The sequence below is a fragment of the Mobula hypostoma genome, chromosome 9, assembly GCF_963921235.1.
Source record: "Mobula hypostoma chromosome 9, sMobHyp1.1, whole genome shotgun sequence".
NCBI lineage: Eukaryota > Metazoa > Chordata > Chondrichthyes > Myliobatiformes > Myliobatidae > Mobula > Mobula hypostoma.
In genome coordinates this window covers 133,010,065-133,030,883 of record NC_086105.1, presented here as the reverse complement: position 1 = coordinate 133,030,883, position 20,819 = coordinate 133,010,065, and the positions used below count along the sequence as shown (strand labels likewise).

At 42.2% G+C, this 20,819-nt stretch overlaps 1 protein-coding gene across 3 annotated transcripts in view; it reads right to left on the bottom strand.

Moving 5' to 3' along the window:
• Nucleotides 1-15,788, bottom strand: part of grin2aa (glutamate receptor, ionotropic, N-methyl D-aspartate 2A, a) — a 315,483-nt gene extending 299,695 nt beyond the window's left edge. For all 3 annotated transcript variants that reach the window (XM_063059218.1, XM_063059219.1, XM_063059217.1), the window contains exons 1-2: nt 14,771-15,788; nt 13,214-13,630 (exon numbers count right to left, since the gene is read on the bottom strand). In XM_063059218.1, coding sequence (XP_062915288.1) covers nt 13,214-13,630; nt 14,771-14,791 — 438 coding nt within the window. In that variant the 5' untranslated portion in view covers nt 14,792-15,788. The remainder of the gene's footprint in view (nt 1-13,213; nt 13,631-14,770) is intronic.
• Between the last annotated feature and the right edge of the window lie 5,031 nt (nt 15,789-20,819).

Here is a 20,819-nt window from a genome sequence, read left to right as displayed (position 1 = left end):
GTTCGGCACAGCATTGTGGGCCAAAGGGCCTGTATTGTGTTGTAGGTTTTCTATGTTTCTAACATTACATCATAGAAACAGCCATTCAGCCCATCTAGTCTGTGCTGAACTAATGTTGCTTAGTCCCATCGACACGCACCCGGACCATCGTCCTTTGATTAGTAAGGATATTGAAGGCTCGCGGAAGAAGGCAGGAGAGTGTGCTTCATAGAAATAATAAATCAGCCGTGGTTGAACGGTGGAGAAGACTCGATGGGCCAAGTGGTTGAACTCTGCACCTATGCTTTATGGTTTTATTAGGATCAACTCCCCAGAGTCATTACTCATTCTATGCACGAGGGAAAATTCACAGTGGTTAAGTAAGCTGCTTATTTTTGAGATGGTGGAGGGTGGAAATTAGAACATCCAGAGGAAACTTGTACCATAACAGGGAGAGGGTGCGAACCAGACATACAGCATTGGAAATCAGAGTTGAATACAAGTTGCTAGAGCTGTAAATTGTGGTTTATTAATAAATATAAAGGAAAAGGGGCATGCAAAATATAAGCAAAACAAATCTTTATAAGATTTATAAGATTTATAAGATTTATAAGATGAAGCCACACTCAGGCTGTTGGAACAACACCTTATATTCCGTCTGGGTAGCCTCCAACCTGATGGCATGAACATCGACTTCTCTAACTTCCGCTAATGCCCCACCTCCCCCTCGTACCCCATCTGTTACTTACTTTTATACACACATTCTTTCTCTCACTCTCCTTTTTCTCCCTCTGTCCCTCTGAATATACCCCTTGCCCATCCTCTGGGTCCCCCCCCCGTCTTTCTTCCCGGACCTCCTGTCCCATGATCCTCTCATATCCCTTTTGCCAATCACCTGTCCAGCTCTTGGCTCCATCCCTCCCCCTCCTGTCTTCTCCTATCATTTTGGATCTCCCCCTCCCCCGCCCCCTCCCACTTTCAAATCTCTTACTTACTCTTCCTTCAGTTAGTCCTGACAAAGGGTCTCGGCCTGAAACGTCGACTGCACCTCTTCCTAGAGGTGCTGCCTGGCCTGCTGCGTTCACCAGCAACTTTGATGTGTGTTGCTTACAAATCTTTATAAATTGGTTTACTGCATTGGTAAAAATCAGAAGAGGGATACATAGCTTTGAATGTTTACATTTATTTAGAAATCATGAAAATCTGCATTCAAATTCTCAGATTATTATAAACTGTTCCTTTTCATCCATGCTTTTGGGTTACTGTTCCATTTGTACAACCACTAACAGCAGGCAAGAAAATGGTAACAACTATTCACATCAATGGTACTGGACTAAAGTAAAAGTACTAGTGAAGAAAGGCTGACCAATTGGGAAGGATCTTTTCTCCCAAAACGGGAAGGCAGAGAGCTGATCTGACAGAGGCTGTTACAGATACGAAAAGGCCTGATCACAGAATTGGGGAGAAACTATAATGCCAAAGGAGGCGTTTTGACTTTCCATCCAAATCCCATCTCCCAGCACTTGGTCCACTGTCCTTTAAGTCACTATTCCATCTTATCCAATCCTCAACTAAAATGTACAATATTCCAATTCTGAAAACGTCCTTATAAACCTCTTTTGTACTGTTTCAAATGCATCTGTCTTGCAATGTGGTGATAAAAACTGTACATGTTATTCACATTAAATCTCCTTGCTCTTTTATTCCATGACTTGGCTAATAATGATGCCTTTTTAACCTTTGTTGACATGCACTCCCTTTATCCATCCACAACACTCAATATTATCCCTTTTATTGTATATTCCCCTGCCTTGCTACTCCTCCCCAAATGACAGATGAAGACATCGGAGATCGGGGAAAAAAGGGGGAAAGGAGTCATGAGATTAGGACATTTAGAAAATGAATACTATCAACAAAGTAAGGTGGTTATCATAGATACAGAAGAAAAGATGAATAAAAACATGAGGGAGAAAGAAATGGTATAAATTGAGAGAGAAGGATTGCAGGAGGCCTGTGTCTGAAGCATAATTACTGATGTGATCCTGTGGTGTGCTGTAAATTCAAGATGGTTTATTGTCACTCAGCAGCACACAAGTGTAATGGAGGATGGAATGGTTTTTGCTCTGGATCCGATACAGCATAAAATTACAGAGTGAGAATAGAGAACACAATAAATTTAAATATATAAGATTAGCTTATGTACATAGACTGATTAATTGTATGTACGGAAAGTGATGCTAGTTACAGGTATATCTGAATATAAAGTACCGCTGCTGGGGAATATGGTGGGGCAGGTTAAGAGGTGGAGGTGTTGATCAGCCTGACGGCTTGGGGAAGTCACTGTTTTTGAATCTGTTGGTCCTGGTGTGGCTTCTGTGTAGCCTCTTCCCTGATGTGGGAGTGGGACACATGGGGTGGGTGCGACCCTTCATGATATGACTGGCCTTGAAATACCACAAAATACTGTACAAACTGCCAAACCCTCTGTACTTCATAAAACCAACAAGACTAAAAGTAACCACCAAAATGGGATTTGAATCAACATTCATTGAATTAATGATCTAAAGCTCCAAGTAACCATGAGGAACATAACACCACAGAGTATGATACCCTCGGTAAACATAGGAATCAATAAATCTCTCAGAAAGAGCTGAAGAGTAACCCAAAGGTCACAGTTGTAAGCAGAATTACCGATGGCAAATAATGTAAGGTAACAAAGTGCCTTTAATAAGGAGAGTCAGTGTTAAAATTGTGGTTCCAATTGAATTTTGCAAATTAAATTAACTGGTGGGTGTGCAATAACAATAAACAATATTGCACTGCATTAGCTAGTGATATACGTAATTAATATAATTGGACAATATAATGCTAAAATCCTTCCTGTCGTATTGTACTTGCAGTTCCTGTCTAATGCTGTCTCTGGTATAATTGGTCATTTCTGTAAAGCAAAAGTACTAAAAGCTGTGAAGGTGTTTGAGCGAAGTCTTTCGACTATACCCAACAAATAACATCACTGAAGACGTTGAACAATATAATACAGTATTTCGTAAAATGAGCTTCAACTAAATTAAACGGGAGCCAAAGGAAGTGAGTTGGTGTGTAATTACTCAGTGGGGGAGCAGGGAGACAGTTCAAAAAAAAAATTAAGGATGAAGGAGATTCATCTGATGGTTTAATCTTCCAAAGTTTTCTAACCTTTTTTTATTCACTAAATGTTTCTGATCATTACTATTGTCATTTTCTTCTCATGTATCCAGTTAAAAATATATATGGTGCTTCACGGAGTAAAGACAGAGAATTCTGCAGCTTAATGTTGCAGTGTTCACCGAGCTTGGCAATTAACTTGCAGACTAGTTTCATCACCAGTCGAAATAACCAAGCATACCGAAATAGACACCATCTATGAGCCCTAAGAGCCAAAGAAACAGGAGCCAATAGAACTCCAAGGTCAACCGTAGGGATGGCCAATCAAGACCGAGGCAACCCTACGGGGGCCTATATAAACGCGAGCACTCCCGGGGATAAACACCAACAACCATGCACTATGGATGTCACCTCGACTGGTGATGAGACATCTGCAAGCTAATTGCCAAGTTTAGCAAACACCACAACATCAAACACCTCAAACTGAGCTACCAAGATTCACCACCATCCTAGGATTCAGGAATATCTGGGGGAATGGAGCGAGGGGAAGAGAGGAAGGGAGAGAGGAGTACAGACAGAGAGACAGAGACGGAGTTAACATTTCAGATCAATGATCTTCCGCCACAGCCTGATTGACCTGAAACATTAACTCTGATCCACTAACCACAGATGCTGTCTGACATACTAAGTTTTTCCAGTATTTTAGTTCAGATTTCCAGTACTTTTTTGTTATTTTAATCAGGGTCTTTGAAGATTTGATATGCACCACCAAATTTCCTTTAACTTTCACTACTGTGACAATGCAGTTCAATGTTTTGTTGAGACCCTGATGAAGGGTTTTGGCCCAAAATGCCAACTCTTTATTCCTTTCCACAGATGCTGCCTGACCTGCTGAGTTCCTCCAGCATTTTGTGTGTGTTACTCTTGCTTATAATGTTTTGTTTACTCGCTTAATTAAATCTGTACTAAATGTGACATCTTCCCAGTCACCTTCAACATTTTCTGTGCCAGTCCTAAATCTCTTTATTATACAAACTGTATGTCAGTATTGTGTCTACCTCCTGTTCCAAAATGCAAAGATTTATCATTTGTCAACCAAATTTATCTTGAGAAGCTAGTTTAAATGTTAATTAGTTATAAAGTGCTTCGTTCACTATTTTTAGGACTTTATCATTTTAACCGCCTTATCATTGTTTTCTGAATCCAGTTTGTTTACATGGATGAGAAGCGACGTAAGTTCTAACGTGCACCCCGGGTATGCACTTGGAGTCTCCCTTTGCCCAAGTAGGACGTTATCTCTCTCATATAAACTTCCTGTTTCCTACACTTTTAATCCATTTTTGATTTTAGTTTCCCATTTGACACAAGCATCCTGCTAAACAATCGTAGCACAATTAGCCATCATTCTTACGGAGTTTCATCAAAGACAATTTGAACTGAATTGTAGCATACATGACACCAAACCTAATTTTCAGTACTTCCTTGAAAGAATTTAAATATTATCATGGAGTCACTTCTCCCTAAGAACATAAAAAGTAGGAAAAGCCAGTCTATCCATCAAGCTCAGACTTTAGAGATGTAGCCTCAATATTCTTTTCCTACATCTTCCCATACACTTGATTCCATTGTAATTCAAACATCTGTCAATTCCTGCCTTCAATATAGTCAATGACTCCGTCTTCATTGCTCCCTAGAGTGCAGAATTCAAGTAAACCACAACCCTCTGAGTGCAAAAGACCCATAACTTCCTCATCTCCATCTTAAGCAGACAATTCACTATCCTGAAATTTTGTTTTAGACGACCACCCACTATAGGAAACATTTTTCAACTATTTCAATTCAACACTCTGTATATTTTTATAAAATCACCTCCATATCTCGAAACTCCTCTTTATAGGCTTAACCTGCTCAATCTTTCTTCATATTTCAAAGTCCAAAGTAAATCTATTATCAAAGTACATACTTGTCACCACATACCACCCTGAGGTTCATTTTCTTGCAGGCATACCCAGTAAATCCAAGAGCCATAATAGAATCGATGAAGGCCCCACCCAACAGGGTGGACAAACAACCAGGGTGCAAAAGACAACAAACTGTGCAAATACAAAAAGAAATAAATAGTAAATAAATAAGCAATAAATATCGAGAACATGAGGTGAAGACTCCTTGAAAGTGAGTCCATATGTTTCAGGAGCAGTTCAGTGATGGAGTGAGTGAAGTTGAGTCAAAATATCCCCATTCGTTGATGAGCCTGACGGTTGCAGGGTAATAACAACTGTTCCTGAATCTGAAGATGTGAGCCCTGAGACTCCTGTACTTCTTCCTGAGGGCAGCAGCAAGAAAAGAGCATGACCTGGGAGGTGGGCTACCTGGGATCCCCGGAATCTACCTAGTTAACCTTCTATGCAAAAATAATAATGCAAGCATATCCTTTCAAAATTCTTTGGTAGAGTTACTGTCTCACAGCTACAGCATCCCGAATTCAACCTTAACCTACAGTGCTGTCTATGTGGAGTTTGCATGCTCTCCCTGTAATCATGGGTTTCCCCAGGTGCCCATCCATATGCCAAGCATGTTGGTAGGTTTACCAGGCACTCTAATTTGCCCTTACAGTGCACGAGTAGTGGAATCCAGGGGAAGCTGTTGGGAACTGTCATAATAATTTTAATGATTATGTTCTCCTAAAAAGATCCAATAAATGCACAATAAATGGAGCAAAAGGTCATGATGGCTGATACAATACAAATTGTCAGCATCCAGGCAATCACATTCCATAGTGAAAGGGTGGCATGGTAGCGTTGTGGTTAGCACAACGGCACGGGCCACGTAAGTTCAATTCCCGCCGCTGCCTGTAAGGAGTTTGTACCTTCTCCCCGTGACCGCGTGGGTTTCCTCCGGGTGCTCTGGTTTCCTCCCTTAGTCCAAAGATGTTCTGGCTGGTAGGTTAATTGGTCATTGTAAATTGTCCCGTGATTAAACTAGAGTTAAATCGAGGGTGGCGAGGTGACACAGCTCGAAGGTTCTGAAGGGCTTATTCAGCATTGTATCTCAATAAAATAAATAAATACTTCATACGCTTTGTAATAAGGACCAGCTATCCATTAGCTCCCTCATGACTTACTGCACCTGAATGACAACTCATTAGGTTTCCTGCAGTCGAGACTCCGGATCCATTTCCAGCACAACATTTGCAGTCTCCAACTCTTTTGTGATTGTTCCTCATTAGGACGTGTAGATTTAATCATGCCTCTAACAAATTTCTTGGTACAGTTTCTATATTTCCCTCTTTCTCCCTTTATAAATAATAGAAACATAGAAACATAGAAACATAGAAACATAGAAAATAGGTGCAGGAGTAGGCCATTCGGCCCTTTGAGCCTGCACCGCCATTTATTATGATCATGGCTGATCATCCAACTCAGAACCCCGCCCCAGCCTTCCCTCCATACCCCCTGACCCCCGTAGCCACAAGGGCCATATCTAACTCCCTCTTAAATATAGCCAATGAACTGGCCTCAACAGTTTCCTGTGGCAGAGAATTCCACAGATTCACCACTCTCTGTGTGAAGAAGTTTTTCCTAATCTCGGTCCTAAAAGGCTTCCCCTCTATCCTCAAACTGTGGCCCCTCGTTCTGGACTTCCCCAACATCGGGAACAATCTTCCTGCATCTAGCCTGTCCAATCCCTTTAGGATCTTATACGTTTCAATCAGATCCCCCCTCAATCTTCTAAATTCCAATGAGTACAAGCCCAGTTCATCCAGTCTTTCTTCATATGAAAGTCCTGCCATCCCAGGAATCAATCTGGTGAACCTTCTTTGTACTCCCTCTATGGCAAAGATGTCTTTCCTCAGATTAGGGGACCAAAACTGCACACAATACTCCAGGTGTGGTCTCACCAAGGCCTTGTACAACTGCAGTAGTACCTCCCTGCTCCTGTACTCAAATCCTCTCGCTATAAATGCCAGCATACCATTCGCCTTTTTCACCGCCTGCTGTACCTGCATGCCCACTTTCAATGACTGGTGTATAATGACACCCAGGTCTCGTTGCACCTCCCCTTTTCCTAATCGGCCACCATTCAGATAATAATCTGTTTTCCTATTTTTGCCACCAAAGTGGATAACTTCACATTTATCCACATTAAATTGCATCTGCCATGAATTTGCCCAATCACCCAACCTATCCAAGTCACCCTACATCCTCTTAGCATCCTCCTCACAGCTAACACTACCACCCAGCTTCGTGTCATCCGCAAACTTGGAGATGCTGCATTTAATTCCCTCATCCAAGTCATTACTATATATTGTAAACAACTGGGGTCCCAGCACTGAGCCTTGCGGTACCCCACTAGTCACCGCCTGCCATTCTGAAAAGGTCCCGTTTATTCCCACTCTTTGCTTCCTGTCCGCTAACCAATTCTCCACCCACACCAATACCTTACCCCCAATACCGTATGCTTTAAGTTTGCACACTAATCTCCTGTGTGGGACCTTGTCAAAAGCCTTTTGAAAATCCAAATATACCACATCCACTGGTTCTCCCCTATCCACTCTACTAGTTACATCCTCAAAAAATTCTATGAGATTCATCAGACATGATTTTCCTTTCACAAATCCATGCTGACTTTGTCCGATGATTTCACCGCTTTCCAAATGTGCTGTTATCACATCCTTGATAACTGACTCCAGCAGTTTCCCCACCACCGACGTTAGGCTAACCGGTCTATAATTCCCCGGTTTCTCTCTCCCTCCTTTTTTAAAAAGTGGGGTTACATTAGCCACCCTCCAATCCTCAGGAACTAGTCCAGAATCTAACGAGTTTTGAAAAATTATCACTAATGCATCCACTATTTCTTGGGCTACTTCCTTAAGCACTCTAGGATGCAGACCATCTGGCCCTGGGGATTTATCTGCCTTCAATCCCTTCAATTTACCTAACACCACTTCCCTACTAACATGTATTTCGCTCAGTTCCTCCATCTCACTGGACCCCCTGTCCCTTACTATTTCTGGAAGATTATTTATGTCCTCCTTAGTGAAGACAGAACCAAAGTAATTATTCAATTGGTCTGCCATGTCCTTGCTCCCCATAATCAATTCACCTGTTTCTGTCTGCAGGGGACCTACATTTGTCTTTACCAGTCTTTTCCTTTTTACATATCTATAAAAGCTTTTACAGTCCGTTTTTATGTTCCCTGCCAGTTTTCTCTCATAATTGTTTTTCCCCTTCCTAATTAAGCCCTTTGTCCTCCTCTGCTGAACTCTGAATTTCTCCCAGTCCTCAGGTGAGCCACTTTCTCTGGCTAATTTGTATGCTTCTTCTTTGGAATTGATACTATCCCTAATTTCTCTTGTCAGCCACGGGTGCACTACCTTCCTTGATTTATTCTTTTGCCAAACTGGGATGAACAATTGTTGTAGTTCATCCATGCAACCTTTAAATGCTTGCCATTGCATATCCACCATCAATCCTTTAAGTGTCATTTGCCAGTCTATCTTAGCTAATTCACGTCTCATACCTTCAAAGTTACCCCTCTTTAAGTTCGGAACCTTTGTTTCTGAATTAACTATGTCACTCTCCATCTTAATGAAGAATTCCACCATATTATGGTCACTCTTACCCAAGGGGCCTCTCACGACAAGATCGCTAATTAACCCTTCCTCATTGCTCAAAACCCAGTCCAGAATAGCCTGCTCTCTAGTTGGTTCCTCGACATGTTGGTTCAAAAAACCATCCCGCATACATTCCAAGAAATCCTCTTCCTCAGCACCTTTACCAATTTGGTTCACCCAGTCTACATGTAGATTGAAGTCACCCATTATAACTGCTGTTCCTTTATTGCACACATTTCTAATTTCCTGTTTAATACCATCTCCGACCTCACTACTACTGTTAGGTGGCCTGTACACAACTCCCACCAGCGTCTTCTGCCCCTTAGTGTTACGCAGCTCTACCCATATCGATTCCACATCTTCCCGGCTTATGTCCTTTCTTTCTATTGCGTTAATCTCTTCTTTAACCAGCAACACCACCCCACCTCCCCTTCCTTCACGTCTATCCCTCCTGAATATTGAATATCCCTGAACATTGAGCTCTCATCCCTGGTCACCCTGGAGCCATGTCTCTGTGATCCCAACTATATCATAATCATTAATAACAATCTGCACTTTCAATTCATCCACCTTATTACGAATGCTCCTTGCATTGACACATAAAGCCTTCAGGCGCTCTTTTACAACTCTCTTAGCCCTTATACAATTATGTTGAAAAGTGGCTCTTTTTAATGCTTGCCCTGGATTTGTCGGCCTGCCACTTTTACTTTTTTCCTTTGTACTTTTTGCTTCTACCCTCACTTTACACCCCTCTGTCTCTCTGCACTGGTTCCCATCCCTCTGTTGTGAACTAACCTCCTCACGCCTAGCCTCTTTAATTTGATTCCCACCCCCCAACCATTCTAGTTCAAAGTCACCTCAGTAGCCCCCGCTAATCTCCCTGCCAGGATATTGGTCCCCCTAGGATTCAAGTGTAACCCGTCCTTTTTGTACAGGTCACGCCTGCGCCAAAAGAGGTCCCAATGATCCAAAAACTTGAATCCCTGCCCCCTGCTCCAATCCCTCAGCCACGCATTTATCCTCCACCTCATCGCATTCCTACTCTCACTGTCGCGTGGCACAGGCAGTAATCCCGAGATTACTACCTTTGCGGTCCTTTTTCTCAACTCCCTATATTCTCCTTTCAGGACCTCATCCCTTTTCCTACCTATGTCATTGGTACCTATATGTACCACGACCTCTGGCTCCTCACCCTCCCACTTCAGGATATCTTGGACACGATCAGAAATATCCCGGACCCTGGCACCAGGGAGGCAAACTACCATCCGGGTCTCTGGACTGCATCCACAGAATCGCCTATCTGACCCCCTTACTATCGAGTCCCCTATCACAACTGCCCTCCTCTTCCTTGCCCTACCCTTCTGAGCTACAAGGCCAGACTCTGTGCCGGAGGCACAGCCACTGTCGCTTCCCCCGGGTAAGCTTTTCCCCCCCCAACAGTACTCAAACAGGAGTACCTGTTGTTAAGGGGCACAGCCACCGGATAAACTAATTATCCTGCAGTTGTCTGGGTCTGCTTTAAAACTTCAGTTCTTCCTCTGATTATTTTCACTGTTAATAGGAAGTCTTTGATACCCACTCATGTAGATTGCAACACCGTTAGCTTCCAGGAACTCATAGTATATGACTTGTAATCCAGAAATTATTAATTTTCAGTTTACTTAACCCGCCAAACAGAACAGATGTTCTAGGCATTCTTTAATGCACATCCCATTAGAGAGATTTATTTCATCCCAAGTCTCCAATCTAATAATAAATTCTGAACAAAAACTATTCACTTTCATAACTTTGCCCTCTCTTCTAGCTCTACCACTGTCTACAGGGACTTGCTCTCAGTATGAAAACCAAAGCTGTGCAGAATATTAATTGTACTTTCATAATTAGATATTGAAATAATGTCCTTTTCCCTGAACAATTCTTTAAAAATAATTAACATTTTCCCTTGCTCTTCACTGGAGTACACCATCACTTCTAACTTTTAATATTTATTTCCACTCGGGCTCTCGGCCTGTACTTGCTGGAATTTAGAAGCGTGTGGGAGGGGTGGGGTTCTCATTGAAACCTCAAATATGTCAAGACCTAGATAGAATGGATGTTGAGAGGATGTTTCCTATAATGGATGAGTCTAGGACCAGAGGGACGAGCCTCAGAATAGAGGTAAGTCCATTTAGAACAGAGATGAAGGCAGTGAATCTGTGCAAATCATTGTCACAGACAGCTGTAGAGGCAGAGTCAGAGTGGAGGTTGAGAGGTTCTTGATTGGTAAGGGCATCAAAAGTTACAAGGAGAAGGCAGGAGAATGGGGTTGAGAAGGAAAATAAATCAGTCATGATCGAATGGCAGGCTCAATAATCTTATGGTTTTATACACTTAACATGCTTTGCTTTTTCACTTTCAGTGGCTTCTTTGTTTTTTTAAATAACTTTGTTTAATAGTTAATCGTCCTGATGAAGGATCGTGGCCCAAACTGTTATTCCCATCCACAGACGCTGGCTGACCTGCTGAGCTCACCCAGAAAATTGTCTGTATTGCTCTGGATTTCCAGCATCTGCAGTACTTCTTGTGTCAATTGCCCAGAGATGGGCAATAAATGCTAGTTTAGCTGGCGATGCCCACATCCCATAAATGAATAAATAAAAAAAAATAGTTTCCACTGTTCTTTTCCAGGTTCCTCATCTTTCTTTTTATTTAATGACTTTATCGAAATCATTGGCCTTTTTCAACTTAGTTTTCCTACTCACTGTTTCTGATGTCTGCATACTTTAATGGTCAGTTTTTCTATATTTAATGTAATTTTAAACACAAAGCTTATAGAAAAGGTGATTTGTTTCTTACAAACTTTTAAAAATATAGGTTATAGTAGTGTCATAAAGTAACACTACTTAAATGTGAGCCTTTATGTTAATTTGAACTTTATAATTATTAGAATTTCCAGCTGGTCATTATGCTCATATCTAATATCAAACACATGTTAATACATGCAATATAATAATTATATTCATTAAGTAATTTAGTTTTGCTCCATGTTCTGCCATTTTGTGCATTTATAATTTGTGAGTTAATCACTTGAGGGGAAAAAAGACTATATATTCCAGGAGTTTGAATTTGGTGCCAGATAGGTGCATCAAAATTGTCCATTTCCATTTTTCTTCATTTTCAAGTTGCAATGGTTTATAAAATCACCTCAAAGCTGAGATTAAGTGTGTATAAGAATTTTGCTTCACTCTTCTACCTGTCATATTTTTATGTATCAAAATAACTTTATTCATACATTTTTTAAACTTTAAAAAAAACTATGCAATTTCTTTCATTCTTGCATTCATAGTCAATGGTTTCAGTAATGTCCAAAGGTATTCCTTAAAGTCAATAAGATTATTGCCACTCATGAAGCCCCCTGGGTTGATACACAGTAATTGAGGGGTTTCCTCACCCAACCCAGCCTCTCCCTCTCCAGTAATACAAGAGCCCTATACTGTGGTGCTTCTAAATATCACGCATTTATGCATTGCTTTGCAAAGGAAAGTGTGACTGATACAAATAAAAGTTTATCCACAATGAAATTAAAGTCCCCTAAATATTCCGTGTGGTAAAGACAGAAACAGTATTTGAACTTCTGAAACTATTTTGTTCTTATTTTGGATTTTTGTACTCCTTATTGGAACATTTCCAGAGTTAAATCGTCTTTAATTTGGGAGTTCAACCAATAATGCCCCCAGACTGTAACCATTTGGATAAATGGTAATTTACTCGTGCTGAAATAAGATTACTTTGCTCCTCAATAATCCATTTAAGATGTTTTTTTTAACTTTGCTGTTAATCCTTAGTTATTGTCGTTCATAATATATTTGGATTGCTGTCTTAAAATAACTTTTGGCAACACTGATTTGAAGTTGATTCGCTTGCAACCCAAGTCTGACTCAGTCGAGTGCATGAATGAATTCAGTGAAATGTAACTCCATCGCGCCCCCTCACTCGCAGAGCCACGGCAACAAACTCGATATCCTTCTGGCTTCTTCACTGGAAGCGGCACAATACACTTTAAAGTACCAGAACACATGGCAAAGTCAATGTTGCGCACTGTCTGTTGAGATCGACTGCTTTCAAACTTGGAGGCGGACTTGGGCATCTTTGGGAGTGCACCGTTGAACGCTCCGAACCAACGCTGCTCCTTGCTCTTTGCGTGCATTTCAAAACCAAAAAAAAGCCCCTCCCTCGCGCAAAGCAATGCCAGTCATATCAGAAGGAAAACTGGCACCAAGCAAAATAAAGATCGGGTCAGGATCTGCGAGTTTACAGAGGCCGAGATGATCTTTTTCTCGGTATTTGACATACTGGTGCTGCTATTACCTTACCTGTCCGCATCCTCCGAGGGGGGATCAGTACACACTTCTCGACGGAAGTTTTCAATTGAGTAGAGAGGGACAGTTATTTCTGTAAAGAAAAGAATGTGAGAAGAATCATTTCCACTGCACTTACTTTATCTGCCATGATCATGGAAGATCCGCCGTGAATTCCCAGGATAGGGATAAAAGTCTGGGAGGAAATAAAATCCAAAATCTGAGCGATAGCCTCCTGGTCCGTGTCATCGCCAAACACCACGCCGTGGATCTTGGTGCCTGACATCAGATCACACACGTGGGTGATGATACTCTTCGGATCGGTCTGGTTCACCGCCACGGTCACCACGTTGACATCAACGGGAAAGTCGGGGGCATCTTCCTTTATCCATATATCCCTGAAGCCCGTGCTGTCGGGGCTTCTGCCCATAATGATGGCGATGTTAAGGGTCGGGTAACCCAGCTGCCCTCCGATTAGATCCAAGTGGAACATTAGCAGATCCAGAACCACCACCGCAAGAAATCCGAAGCGTCCCATTTTCGGAAACTCCATCCCCTGCAAAGGTGAAGATGACCAAAAATCTGCAGATTGCACCGAAACAAACACCTTTCCCTCTTTCCACTCTCCCCTCTTTTACATTTCATAAGCATCCACAAGGCATCAGCATGTAAAAGTGCACCTATTCACCAAATAAGGACAAAGGAAAACGCAGTCTCTGCATATTCTGGGAGCTTTTTTCTCCCTCGTCATGAACACCAAAAAAAGGCATCTGACCTAATTTACATACTACTGAGTATTCAGGACAGGTTTTATAAGAATATAGGGAGGCTTACGGCGGCTCGCAAAAAATTCGGAGCCGGTATTGCTCACGAATCTGGGGTCACGTTCCATTACACATATTCAAGAAATCATATCACTTTCTTGCATCGGCCATATATGATTTTTCACTGGGGTTTATTGCTGCATGATACTATGCGGCTGTATAGCTCGCTAACTTGTCTTCCCCCACTCTGACATTCGATGCAACAACGTAAATGGGGCACCGGGTCTGGACACATTTTAATAACGCACCTCATGGTCGAGCTGCAAACTAAGAAACGCACGTTTCAATTAACGTGTCGGAAAGTGGCGGTGGTCGGGTTGGGGGGGGGGATTTAAATGTGCAATCATTGCCCCACGTCAGGCTGATTTGCAGTGGTAGTAGCGGTTTATCAACTTAACACGGACTCGAGAATCTATTTTAATACCTGAAGTCACGAAATAAATCATTCGACCAAGTGGGCGTTTTATACTTCGTAATGAACGGACGAATCAGTTTAAGTTCTGGTCTAGTCCATGGTATTTCAAAACAAGTAACTGCCATGAAGTTATTTATTAATAATCTTATCGAAACATTTTAAATCAAATCTTACTAACAGCCATTACATTTTAACAATAAGCGAGTATGCAACTTTTTTTTTAGAAGTTTAAGATTTCTGTCACATGCTCGTGTGAGATACAATCGGTATTAACGTTGTTAAGGCAAGTCGGCCAAAAACCACATGAAATAAATTGCGATGAAGTTTATTCTAAAGATAATTTCTTTTCACATGGGTTGCGTTAGCAGTTTGAGATGAGAGGCTGCAGCGCCCCCTACAGTTGTAACTGTTACAGGCAGTTCTCAGTATGGTGCGGGGCACAATATATGTGACATACCTTGGACATCACGAAATGCATTTGCTCGCTGGCATGTTGGAAAGCTTTTCATATCGTGGTTCGCGACACCCAGGGTAATTTTGTGGATCGTTGCATCTCCGCAGATTGCCACTTTGAGATCCAGTTTATTCTCCTTGTGTTCGGTAGCTGTTCTTGCGCCAGGAACTAACGAAGTATGAAAGTATGCAAAGTTGGTCTACAGTGGGCATAAAATGCAGTAAGCCCGATTAAAAGTGAAAATAAACGTGCTGCATTTTCCACCAATTCTTTTGATTTTTCTTAAAGTCCCATCAAAGCGATAACGCAAATTCCCGATGGCCGTTGTCGGTTTAAATAAAATTAGCAGCGCACACTCCGAGAGGAATAAGGAAAAATAAGCTGATTTCTATACGGGACAAACGGACTTCAGTTTCAACAGAGCGAGACTTAGACCGAGAAGATGGCATATTGTCCAAACAAAGACCTGCAGCGTAGAAAATGAAATCATATGTGTTTCGGAATAAGAGCTGTGCACAGCAAAGTATAAGAACTGCATTAAGTGTGGCTGCACAAACGCACGGGGGAAAGCAGCAGGCGTACTTACAACATCATTACTCCACATAGCTGCAGCTCGGAAACTCAAAATCGATGTTGCAAGGTAACCCATTTGTACTGAAACCCACCGCAGCGCCGATGACTGCTTCTGTGACCGACACGCCTGCTAATGCATCCATGCAGCATTCTCCTAAAATGTGCCGCGAGACTACTTGCTCTCATTGTAGAATTGTGGACGCGCGGAAGACTCCCATTTGAGGCGATGAACTTGACAGAGCTATCTTGGAGAATCAGTCTTAAAATGCCGGCAAAATCAAACTAACTGAACTCTTCTTGCATTTCGCGGCGCCTTACTCGGGAGCGTCTGCCGAAATCCTTCAGTCCTCCTCAGTTGAGACTGCAATACTCGTAGATTCCTGGGCTCTCCATTTGGAGAACCGGTCAACAACACATCCTTATGGAGACAATGTGAATTACAGCTATGTTTGTGCGTGCGGGTGTGAGAGAGACAGACTGTGCCCATATGCGAGTATCTGTGATTTCAAAGATCCATTTACTCAAAAAAGGAATAATGTACCAATTTGCACGAATACATCAATCACATCTCGCAACGAAGCGGATTCTTGGGGGGGATTCTCCTTTACAGAGTAATGCACAGTTTAGCTCACTGGACTGAATAGCATGTTGTACCAAGTGACTAAAATCCAGCAGGAGATAGGATCGAAATAAGGAATCACCTCGCCAATGTATCAGATCAACATGGAACGTGTGCTGTAGTCCCTTCGCTGTGCTGCGTCTCAGCACTGCGTGTACTGTGAACCCAGTACCTAAAGCCTAAGAGGACCTCATTTTGTGCGGGATCAGAACAAACTCGGGCTTTGCGATACAAAATGAGTCAAAGAGGACTTTACTGGGGTGAGGAACCACATGCGTGTCAGATTGACCACACCCAGAATGGACCGATAAAGGTTTAAAAACATCGCGACTGCGTTCTTTTTTTACAGGGTGGGGATCCGATAGACCCTTGGAAAAAGTTGCCAAGTAAATTTCCAAGGGTGCCCGTTTGTGCGCACACACAAGAAAATATATATCTCGACGCTCCGTGGATCGAGATACAAGCAAATCGTTCGGTACCACCGAAGTGCTGAATGCCGTTCACCGGCGAAGCGAGCTGGATCCCTCCACGCGATTTCAACCCTCTCCCACACCCTTTCCAACTCACGGGGAGGGAGTCCTCAGAGGTTTGGTTTAAATGGCAGTTTGTCGGCTGTCATTTTGAGAGGGGGTATCCTATTCTGGAGGCGTTTAGAAATCGTAGCCTCCTTTTCCTGACACATTACCAGGCTGCTCACGTACCTCGGAATTTCTCCCTTGAAAGCAAATATGCTAGTTTTTTTTTGGCTGCGGGTGACGGATTTTCATATTGTGCTACTGTTTATTTCATTCATTCAATTCCTTTCGTGCCGTAGGCGTCTCGTGCGCTCGATTCGCCTCTCTCTCTCTCTCTCTCTCTCTCTCTCTCTCTCTCTCTCATCTCTCTCTCTCTCTCTCTCTCTCTCTCTCTCTCTCTCTCTCTCTCTCTCTCTCATGCTCTCCGACACAAATGATCAATGACGCCGTGGCGGATTAATAAACTGTTTCCAGAATAGGTACGGAAGTGTTGTAATACTCGCCATTATTTAGCATTTTAATCCTTTTCTCGAATCTTTTCAATCCACTGCACTCTTGAGAAATGCAGTTTATATTATTTTTAATGCAACCAGTCACTGTGCATATGATCACAGCCACAATCCCATACACTGGAACCGAGCTGAGACTGCGGAATGATGTGATGTTCAGTCGTTATAGACCCGATACTAAATGGGATCATTTTTAGCCTGGTAAAGCTCCCGTTTATCTCTATGTACCCTCAGCGGTCGATTTTTTATTGAAGATGACTGTCTTTAAAATCCCAATCTCTCTCTAAGCGAAGGTATGTTTCAGTGAAAGGATAGCAGTCGCTTCTGAACACTTAAAATGGGAGTCTTGCACTTCAATGCCCCGACAGCAGATTCATTTATTATAATTAGATTAACCAGTGGCCTTAATGTAAAGGATAGACTCTAAGCGTTATAGAAAGGACGCGGCAGTCTGAAGGGAAAAACAGCTATATATATAATGGACCGGAAACCTTCAAATTCTCATTAGCTGTTCTGCTAAACTCAAGAAGCCGGTAATTTGTGCAGAAAGTAATTGCGATTTTCAACTGGTACTGTAGATAGTAACTCGCTACTTGCACAGGTGGCCGGGAATAAGCTCCTGTAATTTGGAATACAATGCATTTCCCTACATCCTCTTGAATTATACATTCCAAAACTTGTGTATTTTCCCGTTCGTTGGGAGAAAACGGTAATTGGTATGTAGCAATCAGTAGAGTTGCTGGGAATCGGAAAAGCTTAATGAAGTAATGCAATAGCTTGCCATTAAATTGAACAATTTCCTCTCAAGGGAACCGTGTCGACAAAAGTTGGCGTTCACTGTAGGCTTGTTATTGCTACAGGGGCCGAAGCTCTTTAAGAGCCTCTCCAAATCACCCTGCCGCTCTATCTTTCTCAAAATTTACCATTTTGATTCAGTTTTTTTTTGCTCTCATGTCCCCTTACATGGCTCGGGTCAATTTTTGTTTGCAAGGCTTCTGTAAATCGCCTTCGAGACATTTTCTTATTTCAAATGCGTTCTTATCTACGGCTGTGGAATTTGCCGCGTGATCCAAAAAAAAAGCAACGATGTCCTAAAATGCGCCGATGTTGTATCATGAGTTTCACTAAACTCTCCTCTACATACGCTCTATATATTCGGAACATGATCTGCAATAGCGCCCCGACTTACTAAACCTGTCCCTGATTACCGTTCTGAGACTGTAAATGTACATGATACATTGGCAGGTCCAGTGTTTAAATGGTGTAACATACGGAGCATGTGGTTGTTACTGCGTTACTGGGTGCATTGAATTTACTTGTGACCAGTATGAAGACATGCGACAGCAGATTTTAATGACGTGCTCTAGTTTGCAGTCCTTGTCTTGGCGCACTGTACCTACAAATCGCATGCACCTCGCCTCTCGCAGGGACAGTGTCAAACAAAACTGTGGGGAACAATGTTCTTGCGAAAAATGGTAATAAATTATTGTGAGATGATTGAGAAATATGATGGTGGAGCGCAATATTTTGGAAGTTTTCGAAACCTATTAACGACATTGTAGTGAATTCGATACGAGGCTCCACATATTGGATGCGACTTAAAACGAACCTGCAGGACATCACACACATACACACACACACCAAACTCTTAAAGGATTTCTAAGCATATCACGTCACATGCCAGTGATAATAAATCTGATTCTGATTCTGCCGGTAAAGAAATAGTCCCTGTTCACGTTGGAGCTGTCACTTTCAGCACCACGATCTTCCTCACACACCCAATGCCAGCAGCTGGGACTGCTGATAAAACAACTTGCCAACAAAAATCCCTGCCGATAGAGGGCCTTTGCTATTCCAATTCTAAATTGCAGCCACTTTTACTTTACTGAGTTTCTTAATTCGGCACTGCTACATGCTAACAATGGAATACTTGGTGGAATTAGATATCGTCCAAGGGAAAAGAAAAACGTTTTTTTAACAACAACACTGCAGCTGGAATATTAAATGTGTTTTGCTGCTGTCTTGAACCCGCTCGTCACTAAGATAATTTTCTTTAACTCGGTCTATACTTTTGATTCCGAGCGTGCCGTTAAGTCCACGCGTTCCGTTAAGTCCACCCGTTCATCCTCTCAAAGACGTATCGCGCCGTTGTCAGTTTCAGTGCAGTGGTTTACTGGCTCCTTGCCAAGGATGCGGGTGTCACTGATGATGGTATTCACTAATTTTACACTCTACCGGACCAATCAAAACCTCTCCATCGTAAACGTGCTTCATGATGCAGATTCAAATTGCGTTAATGAGTTCACTTATATAAACGGAACATGCTTTTTTTTGCTTTTAAATGTGAGAGTATCACTCGTCATTTTCCCTGTTGAGGTGCACATTTCCCGCCGTTTCTGGTGCAATCGGGCTTTTGGAATCTTAAACAAAATGCACAGGAAAATAATAGTACAGTACTGTACTTAGATTCGTGATTTTCCAAATTCCCTCGGCAACTGCCTGTGGTCTCTTCTCATTGCTAAGGTGTCGGCAGCATCTATTGCTACCACCTCCCATACACAATGCAATACTCATGTAATCCACACACACTTCGTGCTGATGAGCCTAGTTCCACCGTGTGATATTTCACAAGATCATATGACTCTGGGCCATAAGAGCAGAATTGCTGCGTTCATCCTATCGAGTCTGCTGGCTATCCCATCATATTTGATTTATGGCAGCTCATTCCATGCTCTTACCACCATCTGAGTCTAGAAGTTCCCCCTCATGCTCTCTTCAAACACCTCATCTTTCACCCATAGCTGATGGCCTCTAGTTCTAGTCTCATCCAACCTCAGTGGAAAAAGCCTGCTTGCATTTACTGTATCTACAACACTCGTAATTTTTTATACCTCTATCAAACCTCCCCTCATTCTCCTACACTTTAGGGAATAACATCCTAACTTATTCAACTTTCCCTATAACTCAGGTCCTGGCAACATCCTTATAAGTTTTCTGTGCTCTTTCAATCTTATTGATACTATCCTATTGGTATGTGACCAGAGATGCACACAATACTCTGAATTAGGTCTCACCAATGTATTATGCAATTTCAACATAACATCCCAACTCCTGTACTCAATAAACAACAGGAATTCTGCAGATGCTGGAAATTCAAGCAACATACATCAAAGTTGCTGGTGAACGCAGCAGGCCAAGCAGCATCTATAGGAAGAGGCGCAGTCGACGTTTCAGGCCGAGACCCTTCGTCAGTCCTGACGAAGGGTCTCGGCCTGAAACGTCGACTGCGCCTCTTCCTATAGATGCTGCTTGGCCTGCTGCGTTCACCAGCAACTTTGATGTATGTTCCTGTACTCAATACATTACTTTATGATGGCCAATTTGCTAAATGCACTCTTTATGACGCTCTTCCCCCTCAAGCCTTTACTTCCCATGCCCCTTTTTGCCTCTCAAATATGCCCTAATTCTCTCCCAAACTGCACAACATTCGCAGGATATACTATCACAACTTACTGTGACTTCCTAAGCATTATCTCCCTACTCACACTATGAACAACTTGCAGGAAAGCAGGTGGATGAAATAATTATTCCCATGATTGTTTCTGAATGTTGGTAAATATTACTGTCATTTCAGCATATAAACACCCCAGTATATTTTTTTAAATAGCCCCAATTTGCTCAGAGAGATCGATGGTCCAGCATTTGGTTCACTCATTAGTCTGGAACATGGGCCAAGGAACTATTGGGCAAACAGGGTGTGTAGCCACAGCTGGTGGTCAGGAGTACAGCCAGAGCCAGTGTCTGGACAGTGTAATGTAAAAAAAAGTTAAATTGAA